The sequence below is a fragment of the Pieris brassicae genome, chromosome 2, assembly GCF_905147105.1.
Source record: "Pieris brassicae chromosome 2, ilPieBrab1.1, whole genome shotgun sequence".
Taxonomy (NCBI): Eukaryota; Metazoa; Arthropoda; class Insecta; order Lepidoptera; family Pieridae; genus Pieris; species Pieris brassicae.
In genome coordinates, this window is record NC_059666.1 from 10,893,596 (window position 1) to 10,910,096 (window position 16,501).

The 16,501-nt window shown below is 35.3% G+C and overlaps 2 protein-coding genes across 5 annotated transcripts; one reads left to right on the top strand and one right to left on the bottom strand.

The window, feature by feature from the left end:
* Positions 1-1,045: 1,045 nt before the first annotated feature.
* Positions 1,046-14,852, bottom strand: LOC123719176 (spatacsin). 4 transcript variants are annotated; one of them, XM_045676160.1, is made up of 15 exons: positions 14,650-14,852; positions 14,333-14,512; positions 13,541-13,955; positions 11,337-13,204; positions 10,503-10,673; positions 9,598-9,783; positions 7,903-8,185; positions 6,852-7,784; positions 6,584-6,741; positions 5,669-5,830; positions 4,581-5,111; positions 3,709-3,906; positions 2,784-3,289; positions 2,444-2,587; positions 1,046-1,733 (listed from the first exon to the last, which is right to left on the bottom strand). In XM_045676160.1, exons 2-15 carry the CDS (start codon positions 14,507-14,509, stop codon positions 1,661-1,663), a joined length of 5,805 nt encoding a protein of 1,934 aa, XP_045532116.1. In that variant the 5' UTR covers positions 14,510-14,512; positions 14,650-14,852; the 3' UTR covers positions 1,046-1,660. The 4 variants fall into 4 exon arrangements, with proteins under 4 accessions (XP_045532116.1, XP_045532117.1, XP_045532115.1 ...); XM_045676161.1 differs by having other exon boundaries at positions 6,584-6,735; positions 14,333-14,518; XM_045676159.1 differs by having other exon boundaries at positions 14,333-14,518; positions 14,650-14,851.
* A 303-nt stretch (positions 14,853-15,155) lies between these two features.
* Positions 15,156-16,371, top strand: LOC123720324 (intraflagellar transport protein 20 homolog A-like). The gene is made up of 3 exons (XM_045676882.1): positions 15,156-15,538; positions 15,784-15,938; positions 16,224-16,371. Exons 1-3 carry the CDS (start codon positions 15,415-15,417, stop codon positions 16,338-16,340), a joined length of 396 nt encoding a protein of 131 aa, XP_045532838.1. The 5' UTR covers positions 15,156-15,414; the 3' UTR covers positions 16,341-16,371.
* The last annotated feature ends 130 nt before the right edge of the window (positions 16,372-16,501 follow it).

The following is a 16,501-nucleotide window of genomic DNA, read 5'->3' on the forward strand; positions in this document are numbered from 1 at the left end:
TAGATAATACCAATGTATTGTGTTGGGTTTGTGTTAATTTATAATAAATATATTTTAAGTAAGTTGTCCTGTTTTTTATTAATACTTGTTGATATAATGGTTCTTGGCCTTAGACTAAATCGAGTAGGTGATCAGCCTTCTTTGCCTGACAGTTGTCGTTTAGGTGAAAAACATGCCGGTTATGTCCTGATGTCCCTAAGCGTATGTATGTGGACTCTAGTTTCTGCACGTCGACGCCCAGTTGCTCCGTTTTTGGCGACCAACGGTGATTTTGGAGTTCTGTGGATCTTTGGCGAATCCAGGTTCACACTTGCGGGAAAGGCAAGCAAATGAGCAAATGGAGCAGGTACGGGCCGGCCGGCATAGTTCCAGATCCTCTCTTTGCAAGCTCAATTCTTTTATCCACTGTAGGGTAACCTTGTTAGTCAGGATTATTGCTTACAGTGCATGGTGACACTCCAGTATTGCTTTGTTGTTCGTCTTTAAGTTTTTTTTTATAACCACACACAGTCAGATATGAATTTAATATTAAAATTATTAATTCAATATTAAATTCGGTTAGAGCGACAATCGAGTTGTGTGTGCTTAATTATTATTTAGTTTGTATTCCATGTGTTTGCTCCCTAAAATCAAACTAAAGATTTGAGTTATAGGGCTGAGAGAAGAGTTTGAGAACTTAGTATCGTCCAGGATATCTTCGGTTTGTAAATAGGATCATTTCTGTTTTTATGGGTTGACAGACAGCCCTTGCTCAGTTCACCATCTCTAAAACACTATGAAGACCCTCCTCATGTGATCTCATAAGGTGCTTTGAAAGGTCCTAGACAAGTGTCTAGCTATAAATAGCTATGTCATCAACAAAATTATTAATTGGTAATTTTCTTACATCGACAATACGCCATCACTGTTGTATGTAGTTCATGAACCTGACAATGTACTAAAATCTTTAATAAAAAATAAAGTATTTATTTATTTCTTCTTTATTACTCGAAATCTAGAAATCACGACTGAGATAGGAAATTAAATGATGAAATCAAACTTTAAAATATAATCATTTAATAACTTGATAACAAATTCTTATTCGACCCTTAAACGCTATAATAGAATACATCGTTACATATTATAATAATTAATAAAAAAGTGATTGTGTTTCCGAACGTGCGTAAAACATTTCTCTGCGAATTAATAAATGAGTCATGGATGCGGTTAAATAGAGGATCAGAGCCGTCCATTAATATTTAAGGGTAATTCAAGCTCTTTAATAAAAATTTATAAAAGTTCATAAATCTAACTGGAAGCCAATGTAAGATTTTTTTTAAATATATTATTTATTATGATACAAGAACAAAGCTAAATTTGTTTATTCATTATTAACTTTTCCACAAGCAAAGCGTTTATTACAACTAATATTACAAAAGGATATTATTTTAAAAATATTTTTTCAGTCGATTCAATCATATCACAGTTCTTAAAAATAATTACTTTATAAACACATTATTGAAGCGGATAATCGTTGTATGGGAATCTGTGGGGTGTCAAGTTGACATTGACATTCAACAATAGACATTGAAAATATGCTATTTTTCGTTCACGTAAATAAGTCTAAAAGCATTTATATACATTTTTCATCCCCATTTTTCTATTTATATTTTTGTAAATGTCATCTCAACAAAGTTAGAAGTTCCGTCATCGCTGATTGGGAGGCGGCCGTTTTTTTCGTTTCTGTTTTGTACCTTAAATGAGTATGAAATAAATTTATAATAATCAAGTTATAATTTCATACATAATTGATAGTAGTTGATAATTCGTCGGGACGAACGTATTTTTTTTAATTCGATGGACAATGATAAACCGATGTCGCTTACTCAAAAACAAATTACGGACTCCTCTACGAAAAAAAAATTGTGAATATTGCTTTTTTATTTTTTTGAATGAAACTTCTATATCGGCGTTGTAAAAAAAAATCCGTCACATTATTCCGTTACGCGTCACATTTTCCCGTTACGCACCATCTTTTCCCTACCATGGTTGATTCAAAGAAATTCGAAGCCATTAATAATAAAAAATATATAATAACGATAACAATGATAGTAATAATTATATTACAATTAATGAAATTCTGTGTAATCTTAGTGGTAATAAGGTAAAATGAAATAATTGTATTATTCCATGATAATAAAAGCCTTTTGTTAAACTTTATCTAATTTTATTTTATTTAACCAATTTCTGTAAAGTTGCATATTTATCATTTTATCATTTTTTGAAAAATAAATAAGTTTTACTTCTTAGGTGTGTACACACGCACACATTTTTACTTTTAACTGACTTCCAATAGGAGAATTTGACATGTACATGTGTTTACGCATATATAATATAGGTCATTAGGTAAATAAGGTAAACAGTTTTTTTATCTTTTTAATTTCCGGGAGTTATTAAAACTTACCTATTAATAAAATCATACGCGATATCCGGTCGGTACAACGCCATGTCCTTGAGATAGGCTTGGTCATTGTTCAAGGCCCTTCGATAAGAGAGCTCTCTCCAGTTTTCGCCCCCACTGCCCAACAGCACTAGGCCTTCCATGAAACTGAAAAGAAACCGTTTTGTTATAGGCAAAGACAATTTCTTAAAATGTGGTGTCATTTCTTCGAAAAAAATTATCATCAGCACAGGAAAAATAGCCAATGTTTCAAAGACTGTGACGATCTGGAACAACTGCGGGATGATTTCCTGAGAAAAACTAAAGGCATATTATTTTCAATAATTCTAGACTGAGGTCTCACCTCAAATATTCGCCGACGAGGGCATACATCTGTTCCGTACTCCTCTTCAGAATGAGCCGAGTGGGCGACGCGTTCAACAAAGACATCTGCAAGGCGACCAGTTGGGCCAAAGCCGCCATTTCACCTGCCCTGCCCGTGCACCCGCCTTGAAGGTACAATTCCGCCGAATCCGTGCAATGGTTCAGGGCCGTATCGAGCAAACTTCGCGTCGGGACGTTATCGTGGATTTGGGGCCAGGTCGGCCTCCTGCCCTTAGCCCCGTCGGTTGCCATTTTCTCCAGATCGTCGATCAGATCCATCGCCTGTTTCCGTTTAACGTTTGCGGCCTCGGCGAACATATTGAAATGCAGGGCCACCATGATGTACGTGTCGGTGTCTCCGGGGCAGTGGGTTCTCAGGAAGTCCAGAAGGCCGTGCTTGAACTCCGCGATTTTGTCTTGCTTCTGACCGAGCATGTAATCGAATTGGCCGAGTAAGTATTCGAATTGGTGGTTTTCGCGGAGAGCCTGGAAAGGGTTTAACTCAAGTACACCGGGATATAATTAGTAACTATTATTTAGAAGGGGAAAATGTTAGATTAATATAGTGTTAATGGTTTCGGTGTGCAACTCTCAGTCTTGAGGTCGTAGGTTCGAATTCCGGCTGTGCAGCGTTGGACTTTCTATGCACACAGAAAAACATCGGTCAGTTTATCCCCTCTTATATACCCTCTATATTGGGACGAAATCGACGGCATGTGTCAGACAAAGATGGCTGCCTATAAATGGTTAAAACCGCAACAAACCGTTAAATTACATTTAGGAACCGAAACTACAGCCTATACTTCTAGTACGTATTGTCCTATTGTCCTAGTACCTATTGTCCCCTGGAATGAACGAAAAACTCATTTTTATATATGACGTGGTGTCCTGCAATAAATAAATACCTGCAGTATATAAGCACACTCGGTGTACCGGCCCAGTCCCGTCAACAATCGCCCCATCAGCCTCCAAGATCTCGCCGCCAGCAGACGCGCGGACAACGCCTGCGCGGACCGGAGCACGACCGCCACGCCCTCTGTGTCGCACGCGCACGAGAAACACTCGTGAGCCACTACCAGTAGCTCTATTGATATTGTGTTCACCTATGTAGGTTAATAACGGTCTAATGGATTCTTTTAAGGACTCCTTCGTCTCTTTCTGTCAATTTATATTTAGGCTGTGGTGAAAAGAGAAAGTAGAGTGTACGATTCCTGTGTCATCGGGCTTTTATTTTCGCTCTATTTTAACCACTATAAAATTAATGCTAAAGAGAGTGCCTGCGTGTGGTCATATTCTCGGAGAGTATTATTTAGAAGGCCTGAGTGACCAGAATGCAGCCTTGAATTATTTTTTCAATACTAAATAAACACAATTTGACAGAAAAAGACAAAAGAGTAAATTAGTTAAAAGATATCAATTATATTTTGTAAAGTTATAGTTTAAGAAAATATAAAACGGTTTTAAGTGCGAACACTAACCAAAATCCCTGATAGTAGCTTTGATTCTAAGTATATGTATGTATTGATCCTTCACTATAATATTTTCTAAATAACAGTACAATATAAACTCCTGGACACAAAAAAACACAAGTCACTTCTGACTTTTGTCTAATTTCGTTTTTATTCAATTATGACGAATATTATGGAACATCTCACACGAACTTCAAGCATACGTTTATTTACTACGTCACTAGAGCGGACGGAATTTTGCTAGCTTAATGCGCGTTCTATAAAAAAATTCAAAGTTTTAAACAAACTCAAAGTGAACGATCACTAACCTGCTTCGTCGATAACTTCGCTCCTTTGGTGATCTTCCGTATGCTGGACTTGACCTCGTACCGTATGTGAAGATTGCCCTTGGTAATGACGTCGAACAAATTCCTCCGTGTCTCCTTCGTCATTTTATTCGTATACACGGTGGAAACGGAAAACATGGATTCCGTCTCGGCGGACATCAGAGTCCCTTCCTCCGTCAATATCGACTCAATTTCGTCGCCATCCAGATTCTGGTACTCCTCGTCGATCAACGTCTCGACGTCAAAGCAGCTGTCGTCCAGCACATTCTCCGGGATCTTTATAGAATTGCTGGCTTTGTAAATCTTCTGAAACGCTATCAAGTGGTCCAATATCAGCCTTCCGATTTGGCTGCAGGCGTCCGGGCGCATGTTCAGGAACATCTCCATGTCCGAGTCGAGGATATAACCCCAGAGAGTGTATTGGAAGTGTTCTTTTTGACGGAAGCTAGACGTTTTCACGAGGTGAGGGGATATCACGGCGGAGACCATTTCTTTGCATAAATATTCTGCTATCTGGAAATTTTAATTCTCGACTTAAACTTACTGAAAACCTAAAGCTTACGAGCTTCGAATAACAATAATAAAGCAGACGAATTCTGATAAAAACAGTTGACACGAGAGTTAAGTTCGTTGGCTGTTGTTGGAGGGATGTTCAAATAAATAGAACTCTTTGTTTGAAGCTGGATATCGACTGGCTTCAATCGTTTATAAACCTGAGCTTATAACTAAGATATCATTGGGGGTTGTGGGGTTGCGGTGCTGGATTAATAAAAAACTTACTTGACTTATTGAAGAGTTCGTAAATCTATGTAACACATGTCATTGGAAATGTCCCATAATGATGGGAAACGAGAAGTGTTGGAGAAATGAAAAATTACAATTTATGAGCGTGGTAGAAACTAAATGGATCATACTGGCTTCAAGTGTGCGATGATTTTCGCTACTACTTATTAATTAAAATATATACCTATATACATACTTAACTAATGTTAGGGTACATAGCACCAGTGATAAATTAATTTAAAAAAATGTGTAGATATTATTGAACTAGAGAACAGAGAAAAACCTACCTGTTTAGTGGGTACATTAAAAGTACGGAACACGAGATTGGCCAAAGTCATCCGAGACTTTCCACTTACTAAGCTGATGAAATCCAGGGCTCTGCTCTGACATTTCAAGACTGACAAGTAATCCCAACCGATTTGGAGACCTATTCGAAAGTAATTCGCAATCTGAAACCGTTACAATCATTTTCAAACTTCTTGAAGCATTAAGGCTAGATATTTTGACTTTTGAGTTTTGCCTCGCGTATGTCAACGTCAACGTTTTGACATAAGGCAATGTAAGCTTAGTCTTAGATGATGCATTTTTCAATTGCAATTTAAGTATTTTTAATAAATGTCTTTAAATTGGAGTTTACATTAATTTTATAATAACTTTTATGTTTATTGTCGACCATATATAAATGTTTGATCATTAATTTGTATAGACTGCGCAATTTGACCTTTTTAATAGAAATGCTAAATGAGCAGGAGGCTCAATCAGTTAAGTGATACCACCTCCCATGGATTCTTAATATCATGGGCTTCCGAGCACGTTGCTGGCCTTTTAAGAATTGGTGCACTCTTTTCTTCAGTCGAATTAATTCGGAAATACTAAAGTCGCAGCTAGTTAGTAGCACCACCACATAATGATGGTGCTCTCAGCTGCAGGTATTAGTTCGAACAACTCCTCTGAACACTCTCCATGGTAAATGCGGTAGAAGATGACCGTCATCAAAACAGTATTAAATTAGGGTTTGCCGTTATGAAGTCATTAAAAACAAATAGGATCATAAACACAATGTTTATCAAACTTTATTAAATGCGGTAAATCAATATTAATAAACTCTAGTAAAGTCCAATCACCTTATATTATGTTTTGGCTATGTCTGACTAAACTTTAAGTGAATTCATAATAAATATGTTATTATTATGTACACATACTTGTTTGACAACTGTAAGGCCACACTTAACAGCGAGAGCGTCGAGGGCCGACAGCCTATCCGCTTCCTCTCTCACTGCGAGGTGTGGAAGGCTGCCTTCATCCTGTCTTTCTTGTATTACCACTAGCTCTTCAAAACTCATTTCTGACGTTTCTGAAACTGATTGGTTTTCTGGTTGGTTTGAATAAAAACAACTGTTTTAAAGTGTTTTATAGTTAACGAGTGACGATATTTCTCTGAAATGTTTTTATACCAAGTCTACAGCTTACCTGACAATTTGTTTTGCAGAGTGGGTGAGGATATAATCAAACGAAGTTCTTGTGGCAATTCATATGGGGAACAACTTCCTTCAGCTAACTTCAGACATGTCCTCATAATTTGCACCGGGCACACAGATCTAGACAAAAACTCATCGGACACCTTAAATAGCTTTGACAATCGAAATGCATCCACGATCAGTTTCATTTCCAGCAATTTGTTTATCGTTTTCCGCCAAATTTCAATATCCACATCCTCCAAAACCACCACGTTGTCAATATTTCCAACATCAGATTCCACTTCGATCTCGTGAAGCGTCATCGAAAATGGCCGATCAGAATTTGCCACTCCGAACTTGTGGGATTCGTTCGCGTTTCTCTGTAAGTTGAGAGCGAAGTGGACGGTGCTCTCGTAGTTATCCAGGAATATCTGATCTTGGTTTTCGGATAGGAAGAACGCTTCCCACATTTTATGTTCTATTTGCTCTCGTTTCTCCCCATACTCGTGATTCTCGTCAAACCAGCCCATGATGATTCTGTTCGCGTAGAATTTCTGGTCCACGTGGGAAATATTCTGAATGAGATCTTGCAGGAATATTGTGGACTGTTTGCAAGTTACACCGGTCTTTTTAAAAACACCACTACATTCGGCGATAAATTTCACAATATCTTCGTCGCATAGCGGATTTTCTCTTTCCAAATCTTTTAGGAAATCTTCGCATTTACGACGCCATTCTGTGACTAATATGTCATCTATGGGTAGACCGGCGAGTTTCGCAATTTTAAAGGCCACGTCGTAATTAGACTTGTCTTTGTACATATCGAGACACTCCAGTAAGTATAAATGTGAGTTGTCTTCGAGTAATTTGGAGATATTGATGATGTACGAGGTTTCCATTGACATTTTCATGATCTCAAACATTGTAGCAAAATTGGGACAACTTCCTAAAATACAAATATCTTATATTATATCATCTAAATATTCTAGCTTTTTACCAGAGAACTTATTTTCTTTTGTTCTACAGAAAACATTACTTTCATTTTTTTTTAAGTAGGTACTTACCAACAAAAGACTTTCCAAACTCAGCTACAGCCAAACATTTCAGAAACTCCTTTTGATGATAAGCACTATCAAAGCTATGTTTTAGAGCAGTTTTTATAATTTCAACGGCTACATTCTGTAGGGAATTAGTCGACAAGTCCCACGGAGTCCCGTTGTTGTCGGAACTGTACTTTCTATGGCACTGTTGAAGGAATCTATGGAGGCAGCTCTCAGTCTCTTTGTCAAAGTTTCGAAGCTTAATGCAGCGATATAGAAACTGAGCCAAGAGCGCTAAAGGATTATCCTGAAAAATTTATAATTGTATGGGTTTTAAAAGGTTTGAAGGCAATTAAAAAAACCTATAAGCTTCGTTCGACGTGTATGGTTTTGTAATATAACAAAGAGCATGCGTACAAAGTACACATGTCATAAGTGAAACTTCTTTGGCAAATTAATAAAAATATTAATTGATTAAAAGTCTTATTCATATTTATACAAATCTAAAACTTTAGTTTTCCGAGACTTAGAAGGAGGGAAAAAGGCAGATATGTTAAGAATTTGTCATTAAAATATTAAGTGCCGAAAATTTATACAAATTATAAGTTGAATTTTTTTAAATTTATTTCTTCTATATTAACATCATTCGACGCGACTTCTACTGATATTGTTGTGACTAAAGCATTATGAGTAAAATATGCAATATGAGTTCTTGTTTCAACATTATCTAAATATCTTGTAAAAATAGCATCTATTGTCGTTCTATGGCTATTTGCTTCATGCTACGTTCGCCCTTTCTCACTCTCTCTCAATCGGACTCAATCGCTCTCTCTCTTTTCTTCGACAAATACCCTGCACGCTAATATTATTATTATTGCGTTTCATCGGTAAACAAAATTATCCTTATGCGCCTAATGAGGTTTCACTTCAATAAATAAATAAAAATATTTATTTTATTTCCAAATAAGTTTAAATCGAAGTAGACGTGTGTATTTGACTCTCATTTTCCGCTTACTCTTGCAGCTTGATAGGAGAGCGTGAATTAGACCTATTTGTGAAACGTATTAGGTTAACAACATACTATGATTTTAAAATGTACTTAAAAAAGATTAATGGATATAGTATTGTCTTTTGTTAAAATAGCGTTTACACATTTAAAGAAAACACTTTTTTACCGGATTGAAGCTATGTATTATTTTACCAAGATTGACAGGCGAATATTGAAATAAAAACACCCCAGATTCAATAAAGAAGACAGCCCAAAATTATCAAACACTTGGGATCCACTTATATCCAAATTAAAACACCAAGACAAACAATCCGCGAAAATAGAGGACACCGTGAGTCATTTCCGCAAAAACCCGTCATCTTTTAGTCGATACCAACTCCGGGGAACTAAATACAGATAATATAACAGCTGTGATACTTTTTGACATTCAACACCTTTTGTCTTCAGTCACCGTGACCACGCCCGCTGTAAAGCACGCGAAACGTCGGAAAAAATTTAAGTTTATAATAATACATAGCTTCAATCCGGTAAATAAGTGCTTTCTGGTAATTTTTAAAAAATCCCTTAGTTTATACATATATATGAGTTTTATACTATTTTAAGTTGAATTTGGCCATACATAAGCTATAAAAAACCTAACAGAAGAATTTTTATGCTCCAATATTTCTTGTATGTACATATTGTTTTAGGATAAAAATAAAAATACCTACCGGCATAAAAATGAGGGTAGACTCATATAACGTTGTGATATATCCTTCGATAAGGCAAACCGATGCCAATCTTAAGAAGAGCTCAGTTGGGGGTTTGCCAGCGACCTCACTTTGTAAGTCTTGGTTATCGCTTCGCTGTATTGACGCGAGTATCCAATGTGCCCATAGTACGTCCACTGCGTTTGGCTGCGAATATAAAGGGAAAACCTCTGCCATTACTCTGTTACAACAGTACCGGCAATATTAATTGCAATGTAATTTATTCGTCTTTATCTCCCATAGGCAGAATACAAAATACCATCCGTATCGTTTCCGAGCGTTTCTAAAGGCACCACCACACCCGCCAGCTGCTCACTGAAGTATTTCCGAACCAATTTGACTTAGGTTCTTAAGAAAAGCGGGTACCAATTCTTAAACGGCTGGCAACGCACATGAGCTTTCTGGTATTGTGAGTGTCCATGGGCGGCAATATCACTTAACATCAGATGACCCCCCTCCTCCTCCCTTGCCGGAGGTGCCTTGCCTTGCTACATTAAAATATTTTTTTTAATATATAAAATTTTAGCCGGGCTTGTTATTGCTGCGGTCAATCTGTGCCTACTAGCACAGATTAACCGCGCTGGTCCAAATTGCAGTCGCTATTTATTTATAGAAAAAAAATGCGACTTATGTATATTATCTAATAAATACGCGTTTGAATTCGTTTGTTGTTTTTCGTTGTTCGCGTTTTTTTAAAAGCCAAAAGCAATATTTGTGTCATAATTAATTTTGAAAAACACTCACAGGTTCAAAGCCAAAGACGCCTGTGTCGAAAGTTCAAAAAATGTTTCTTTTTGAAAAAAATCTATGTATTTAAGCTAAAAAATAATAAAGTATATAAATCAATGTATTTATTTCTATGTTACCTCATAGCAGCTAGCGATTAGCACCAACAAGGGTTCCCTATAAATTTGAGCAGCTTTAAGTAAGGCCGCTGGAGGATCCTCGGGCCCATGACAGGCCGCAGCCACCTCCCACAGTTCTCGACCCATGACTGAGTTGGGTGAGAACTCGAAAACCATACTCTGAGTGGGACTCTGAAACATTATCCTGAAGCATAAGTAATCCTTAAGAATAAAAAATAAATCGGATTCTTTAAGAAAATTATTTACTTACTAAAACTATTAGGCTTTTTATTGCTGAATTTACGTAATATTTATTTGTTACGTAATCCTACAGCAAGCATTGATTATATACAACAAAAATTACGCTAAATATATAGCCAGAGATGGAATACATAATATATACAAAAAGGCTCAAATATTTACGAAATACACTTAAGTAGGTAATACCTAATTCGATTGTGTATAAGGAGGCATATAGCTGTTGACTTTGGCTCCACATAATTAAACACTATATATTTGTAACTACTTAAAACTTCTCGCAAATTATCACTCGCAGAAACAATGGCAGATGGGCAATGAGGATAACAAGGTGGAAAGATCCAACTGGAAAAAGAAAGAGCGGTCGCGGTGGAGAAGATAAGAGAAAAATACTGAAGATAGAGAGAGATGGAGCCAATTAAAGGAGGCCTATACTCTATAAGAGGTCCTTGGAAAAAAACATTTGTTTAATTTATTTATTTATATTATATTATTTCTGTATTTAAGTATTTTAAGTGTGTGGATATTTTATAAAGACATGTTTCTAGGAATAAACGAGGCATAATTATTATTTATTATTATATTCGTAACACTTACAATATCAATAGAATTCATTCTCATCAATCTCCTCTGACCGTTGCTGGGAAGATATCTATGGTCCTTTTCATCTTCAACACTTTTATGCAACATTATATGTTTCAAATGCTCAGCATACGACTTCTTTTCAAATTCCTGTGAAAGCTGGAGCATCAGATTCAATGGATACCTAAAAACATCGCCGAATAACAAGAAATTGAACCAGGAATTCTCTTTAACAAACTCGCGCAGCACCATCTCGGGTAACGGCAAATTGTGCAGCATCGCGAATTTCACCATTGTCTGAGATTCAAATAAAATCATCGACATGTCCATTCTGCCGGTGTGCTTAGATATCTTCATCTTCATAAGTGCTATTTCTTCCAAATATGTGAGAATCGTTTTTGCGGTCTCTTCGTGACTTTGAAGTAACTTTGCCATATAATCACTGACTTGCTTATTGGCGTCAATTTCGGACAAGCCATTGCTGATAAGGAATTCTTTGATCAGGTTTGCAGCAGAAATGTGGACTCTACACCTGGTAGGGTTGCAACCGATCATTGCCACAAAGGAAATGGCGCAGGCCGTCATGGCGGGGTCAGACCAATTCTGGAGTGCTAGAGCGTGGGCTTCGCAGCAGGCGCCCTTAATACTTTTATCTTGTAGCCGATTATACATCTGGTATTGTTGGGCCACAAACGCCTGGCTCGCATTACAAGGACGATATTGCTTTAGGTAATAAACGTGACTCAATTTCGCTTCGTAACCATATTTTTTCATCAGTTTCTCGTTCGCAAAATCTGGCATATCTATCGATCTTTGTGATAAGGATTGCAGCTCGCTAATATCAACTTCGCTCGATAATAAACTGCCCAAACTGCGCCTATCTGATTTTTCAGGGATGGTATAATTCGTATTTAGATTCATTAGTTGAAATTCAAAAAATTTTGATATATCCAATCCCCGGTATCCAGATAGCAATTGATAAACATTGACATCCCTACATTCATAGGTATTGTTCGAATCGCAGTACTTTTTATAAACATTATGCATGTGCGGCAACTTGAGCTTGTATCCTTTATTTGGCAATTTAAAGTCTTTGAATTCTAGGAATTCCTCTTTTGAAAATATATCAAATAAGTTGGCTGAGTCTTCTAATAAAATCATTCCGATGGTTAACTGTGGGTTTACAAATATGTAACTATCTATGTTATTTTTAGCTATCTGTTGGCAAGTTTTATAGACAGGAACCACGTGGCTCTGCCTGTCCGACGTCTGCTCGATGCTTTTGAATAACAGCCAGAGTTCAATGCAATCTCTAGCCTCTTCTTCGACATTAGACAAGTCCATATCTAACATCTGACTGTCGATGCAAATCGTTAATGCCTTATACAACTTGTTCTTAACAAAGAACTTGGCCAATTCTAAATAAAATTCCTGATTTGTCAGTGTGGCACATGACTCGCTGAAAACGTCATCTATCATCTTAAGATTTTGAGTTCTGGCTAGTCGGGCCACTACTTGGAAGAGGTCATTTCGTTCTTCCCCTATAACGATTCCATATGACGATAAAGTATCGTAAATGCACATTTTGGTGTATGGAAAGCAACTGCTTTCAGTGACAAATGTGATCATGTCACTTGTTATTGACCATTTACGAAAGGTCTTGTCTAGTTTCTCCAACAGTTCTATGCCAAAGCCTTTTGTATCGACATTCAAGAGTTTCTTAACGAAATTCTCATTGTTGAAAAATATATACCGCGAATTCATATCTCTTACAACTTCAGAGAGTTGAACATTAATCCATCTAACAAGTATCATTGCTTTGTTGTTATCAACTAAATATCTCCAAACATGAGCTGATGAAGAAAAATCAAGAAGCGAAAACTCTAAAACAAAAAAGAATTTCAATGTGCACACACAATGACTTCATAATAACAAAGTTCTGATACAGGCTATGGTACTCAATTGCATGATTGAAACATAGAAATGCTCAGTGTACTATTACAAATATTATTTATACAAAAGTTAATAACTGTTATGCTTTATTGTCTAAACCAAAAAACCAAATTTGAAGAAATTTGGTATAGCTATAACAGTTGGCTATTTGAAAGCAAGTGATCTTTTATAGTGAAAATAGGGGGGTTCACGGTGTAAAAAAGGGCAAGAGGGGTTGAAAATTAGTCTGGAAGGGTGGAAAGTTTAAATTGAAAATATCAACATACCAAATGTTTCAAAGAAAAGTACTGTAGCTATTTTGTTCTTCCAATCACTTGGATACTTCTCAATTTTTTCAATTGTTAAAGATTTAATTTCAGTTTCATTTACAAACACTCTGTCAGCACCACTCCCAAATACTTTATTTTGTTTAAAAGTGCCTCCAACTTCAAATGATTTCTCGAGGTATCTCAATAAATTCCAATGTCTATGAAAATCTTCCCACCTTGGAACATTCTCTGCATTCATATCTTTGGTGATCTTTTGTAGATGTTCTACTAAAAAGTCCCGATATTCAATTTGTGTTGCAGTCTCTGCTAATGCCATAAGGTGATCCTCTGGATTAATATTCATTTTATTTAAAATATGAAGAACTTTGAATATTTGCTTCCTCATTAATAATTGAACTGTCCACGCTTTTACCTAAAAATAACTAAGATACTTATTTTTCATTTTAATGGTTATATATTGTTTATAGAGTTTCAACTCCATATAATGTCACATGATTTAACATCAAAATGCCTAAAACGATTTTTTTTTATTTAGTTGATTTTTGATTTGTCTATACAATATAAAATATGTAATATAACCATTACTCTTCTACACCAAAAAATGTGCAGTCTGTTCAACCTTCAACTTCATTTAATAGAAAGACATTAATAAACCTTTTTTAACAAATACAAGTGAATTCCTGTGTATCAACAGCATTGGGGCTACAGTAAACATCAGATTTTATTATCATTAAGAAATCACTCTGTTACACATAACTGTTTTTCTAAAGAATTTAAGAACCTACTGACCTCAGCTATAAACCAATCTTGAGCAACTGATTCATTCCAAGTATTTTTCTTCATTAAAAACTTGATAGCTAAGCTTATATGTGTTCCTTTAGCAGCAGCTTCTCGTACAACATCTCGGGGTGATTTTAATTCCCATGAGTGCCAAATAATCTTCTCATTTTGAGTAAGGCCCTCCATATTCTACGACTAAAAGAGCTATAACTTGTAAGTCAAATACATTTAAGTATAAAGTACAACATACTATGTACAAGAATTAAATAAGGTCCATGCATTATCTTCAATAATAAATCTGCAACATTGTAAATAAATAGACCTACCTTATTATTAGACTAGATCACATAACGTTTATATTTATAAACGATAATTTTATCATAATAATTCACTTAATTAGTATGATTATAATTTCTAAAAAAAAATTAGATATCCAACCACGTAAGTTTATTAGCAATAATTTATTTAGTTGAAATAATTATTTCTTATTCCATTATAAAGTATAAACAATAACATGAAACATCGTTCTATCAGCCATGATAATTTATATATATATTTACGACAGACTACAGAATACAGACCATATCAATCAATTCCAGGACATAAAAACATATTAACATTGGTAAATGTGAAAACATGAAAAGTAGGTTATAATTTACGTTTATCAGGTTCAAAAGATTTTGATCAGGTAGTCTTTTTTTAATAAAATTTCATTGTGCAGATTTGAAACTAAATAAAAACAGAACTTAAACCTAAAAAACACAACACTTCAAAAATTACCGCGTTTCTGACATGGTTAAATAAATAACTAGCCAGCTGACATTTATTTGAATTCATGATAATTTATTTTTACATATCGTTTAGTAGTTATTTTAGTAATGTGATCTCAACTATGACATGTCACTGTAATTAATTAAAAATCAACCGATTATCAATCGATAATTTTGCACCTCCGAAACAACGTTCCCTAGCAACTAATAATCTTTACCATCGACAAACATTCTGCTACTCTCACTAAGAGTAAAAATCTACACTAATAACCGTTCTGTTGTAATAACAATACGGCGGGATTTTGTCATAAAACCGGACAAATGGCTGATGAACTCGAAAAAGCCTTTTTATATTACGATGATATCAATAAAATCAGAGTTGTTGACAATACCGTACTGAAAGAAACTGAAGACTTAAAAAATAATTGCAAAGAATATGAAACAAGTTGGTAACATTGTTTATAATATTCTTGTATTACTTTCGCTAAGCAATGTAAAAATAGAATTACTAATCAATTGTTGCTTGACTTAAGTTTAGTCGTAAAAAACAGTTTTTGAGGAAAGCTTTTAGGTATAAAAAATACTTTTAAGTCCAATGTGTTGGATTCGATTCCCGGATATAAGCGTAACACGTACGTATTTCTCATATCACAGACCGTTAAGTACAAGTAAATCTAATTAATATTCCAGAAGTAGAAGATTTCAGTAAACTTATAACTTCAATTCTTGCAACCATGAGTGAACTAGGAGAAAACGTAGAAAAACAGAAAATGGCTGCCATTGGTGCTATAAACTTGCTTAAATCTGTTACCAAAGAAAGGGAAGATGAGCAAGCCAAATTACAAGTAACTATACCTTAAATAATACAAAAGGAAAACAGCCAGCACCTGCAAGCATACCACGTAACTTCATTAGTGTTTCCGGTACTAAGTTTTCTTACCGCTTAATTTAAAAATATGTCAATTATTGACTTCGCTATTAGAGTTACGTGGTAAGCATCTGTTATTAAGTGGGATTTAGCGTTAGTCTTACTCGTTACTATTCTGTAACGGGTATAATTTTAAAAAATGTTAACCTTTTTACAACTTTGAATAATTTAGTATAAGAGATATTTAAAATTTAAAATCCAGGCAGAAATTACATACAAAACCTCGGAGTTGGAGCAACTTGACAACGAATATGACGCACTGCAAATTCTAGAAGCGACGCAAAACGAGACAATTGAATATCTCACTCAATTGAGATAATATGTGGACAATTAAATAATCTTAAAGGAAATGCTTGTTTTATTTAAACTTAAACACGATATTATAAAATGGAAATAAAGCGTAAATATAAGAGAATTTAATTTATTTAAAAGTTTTTTGAAAGTAATTTAAGTAGGGCATGTGATGGATAGACACGAGTG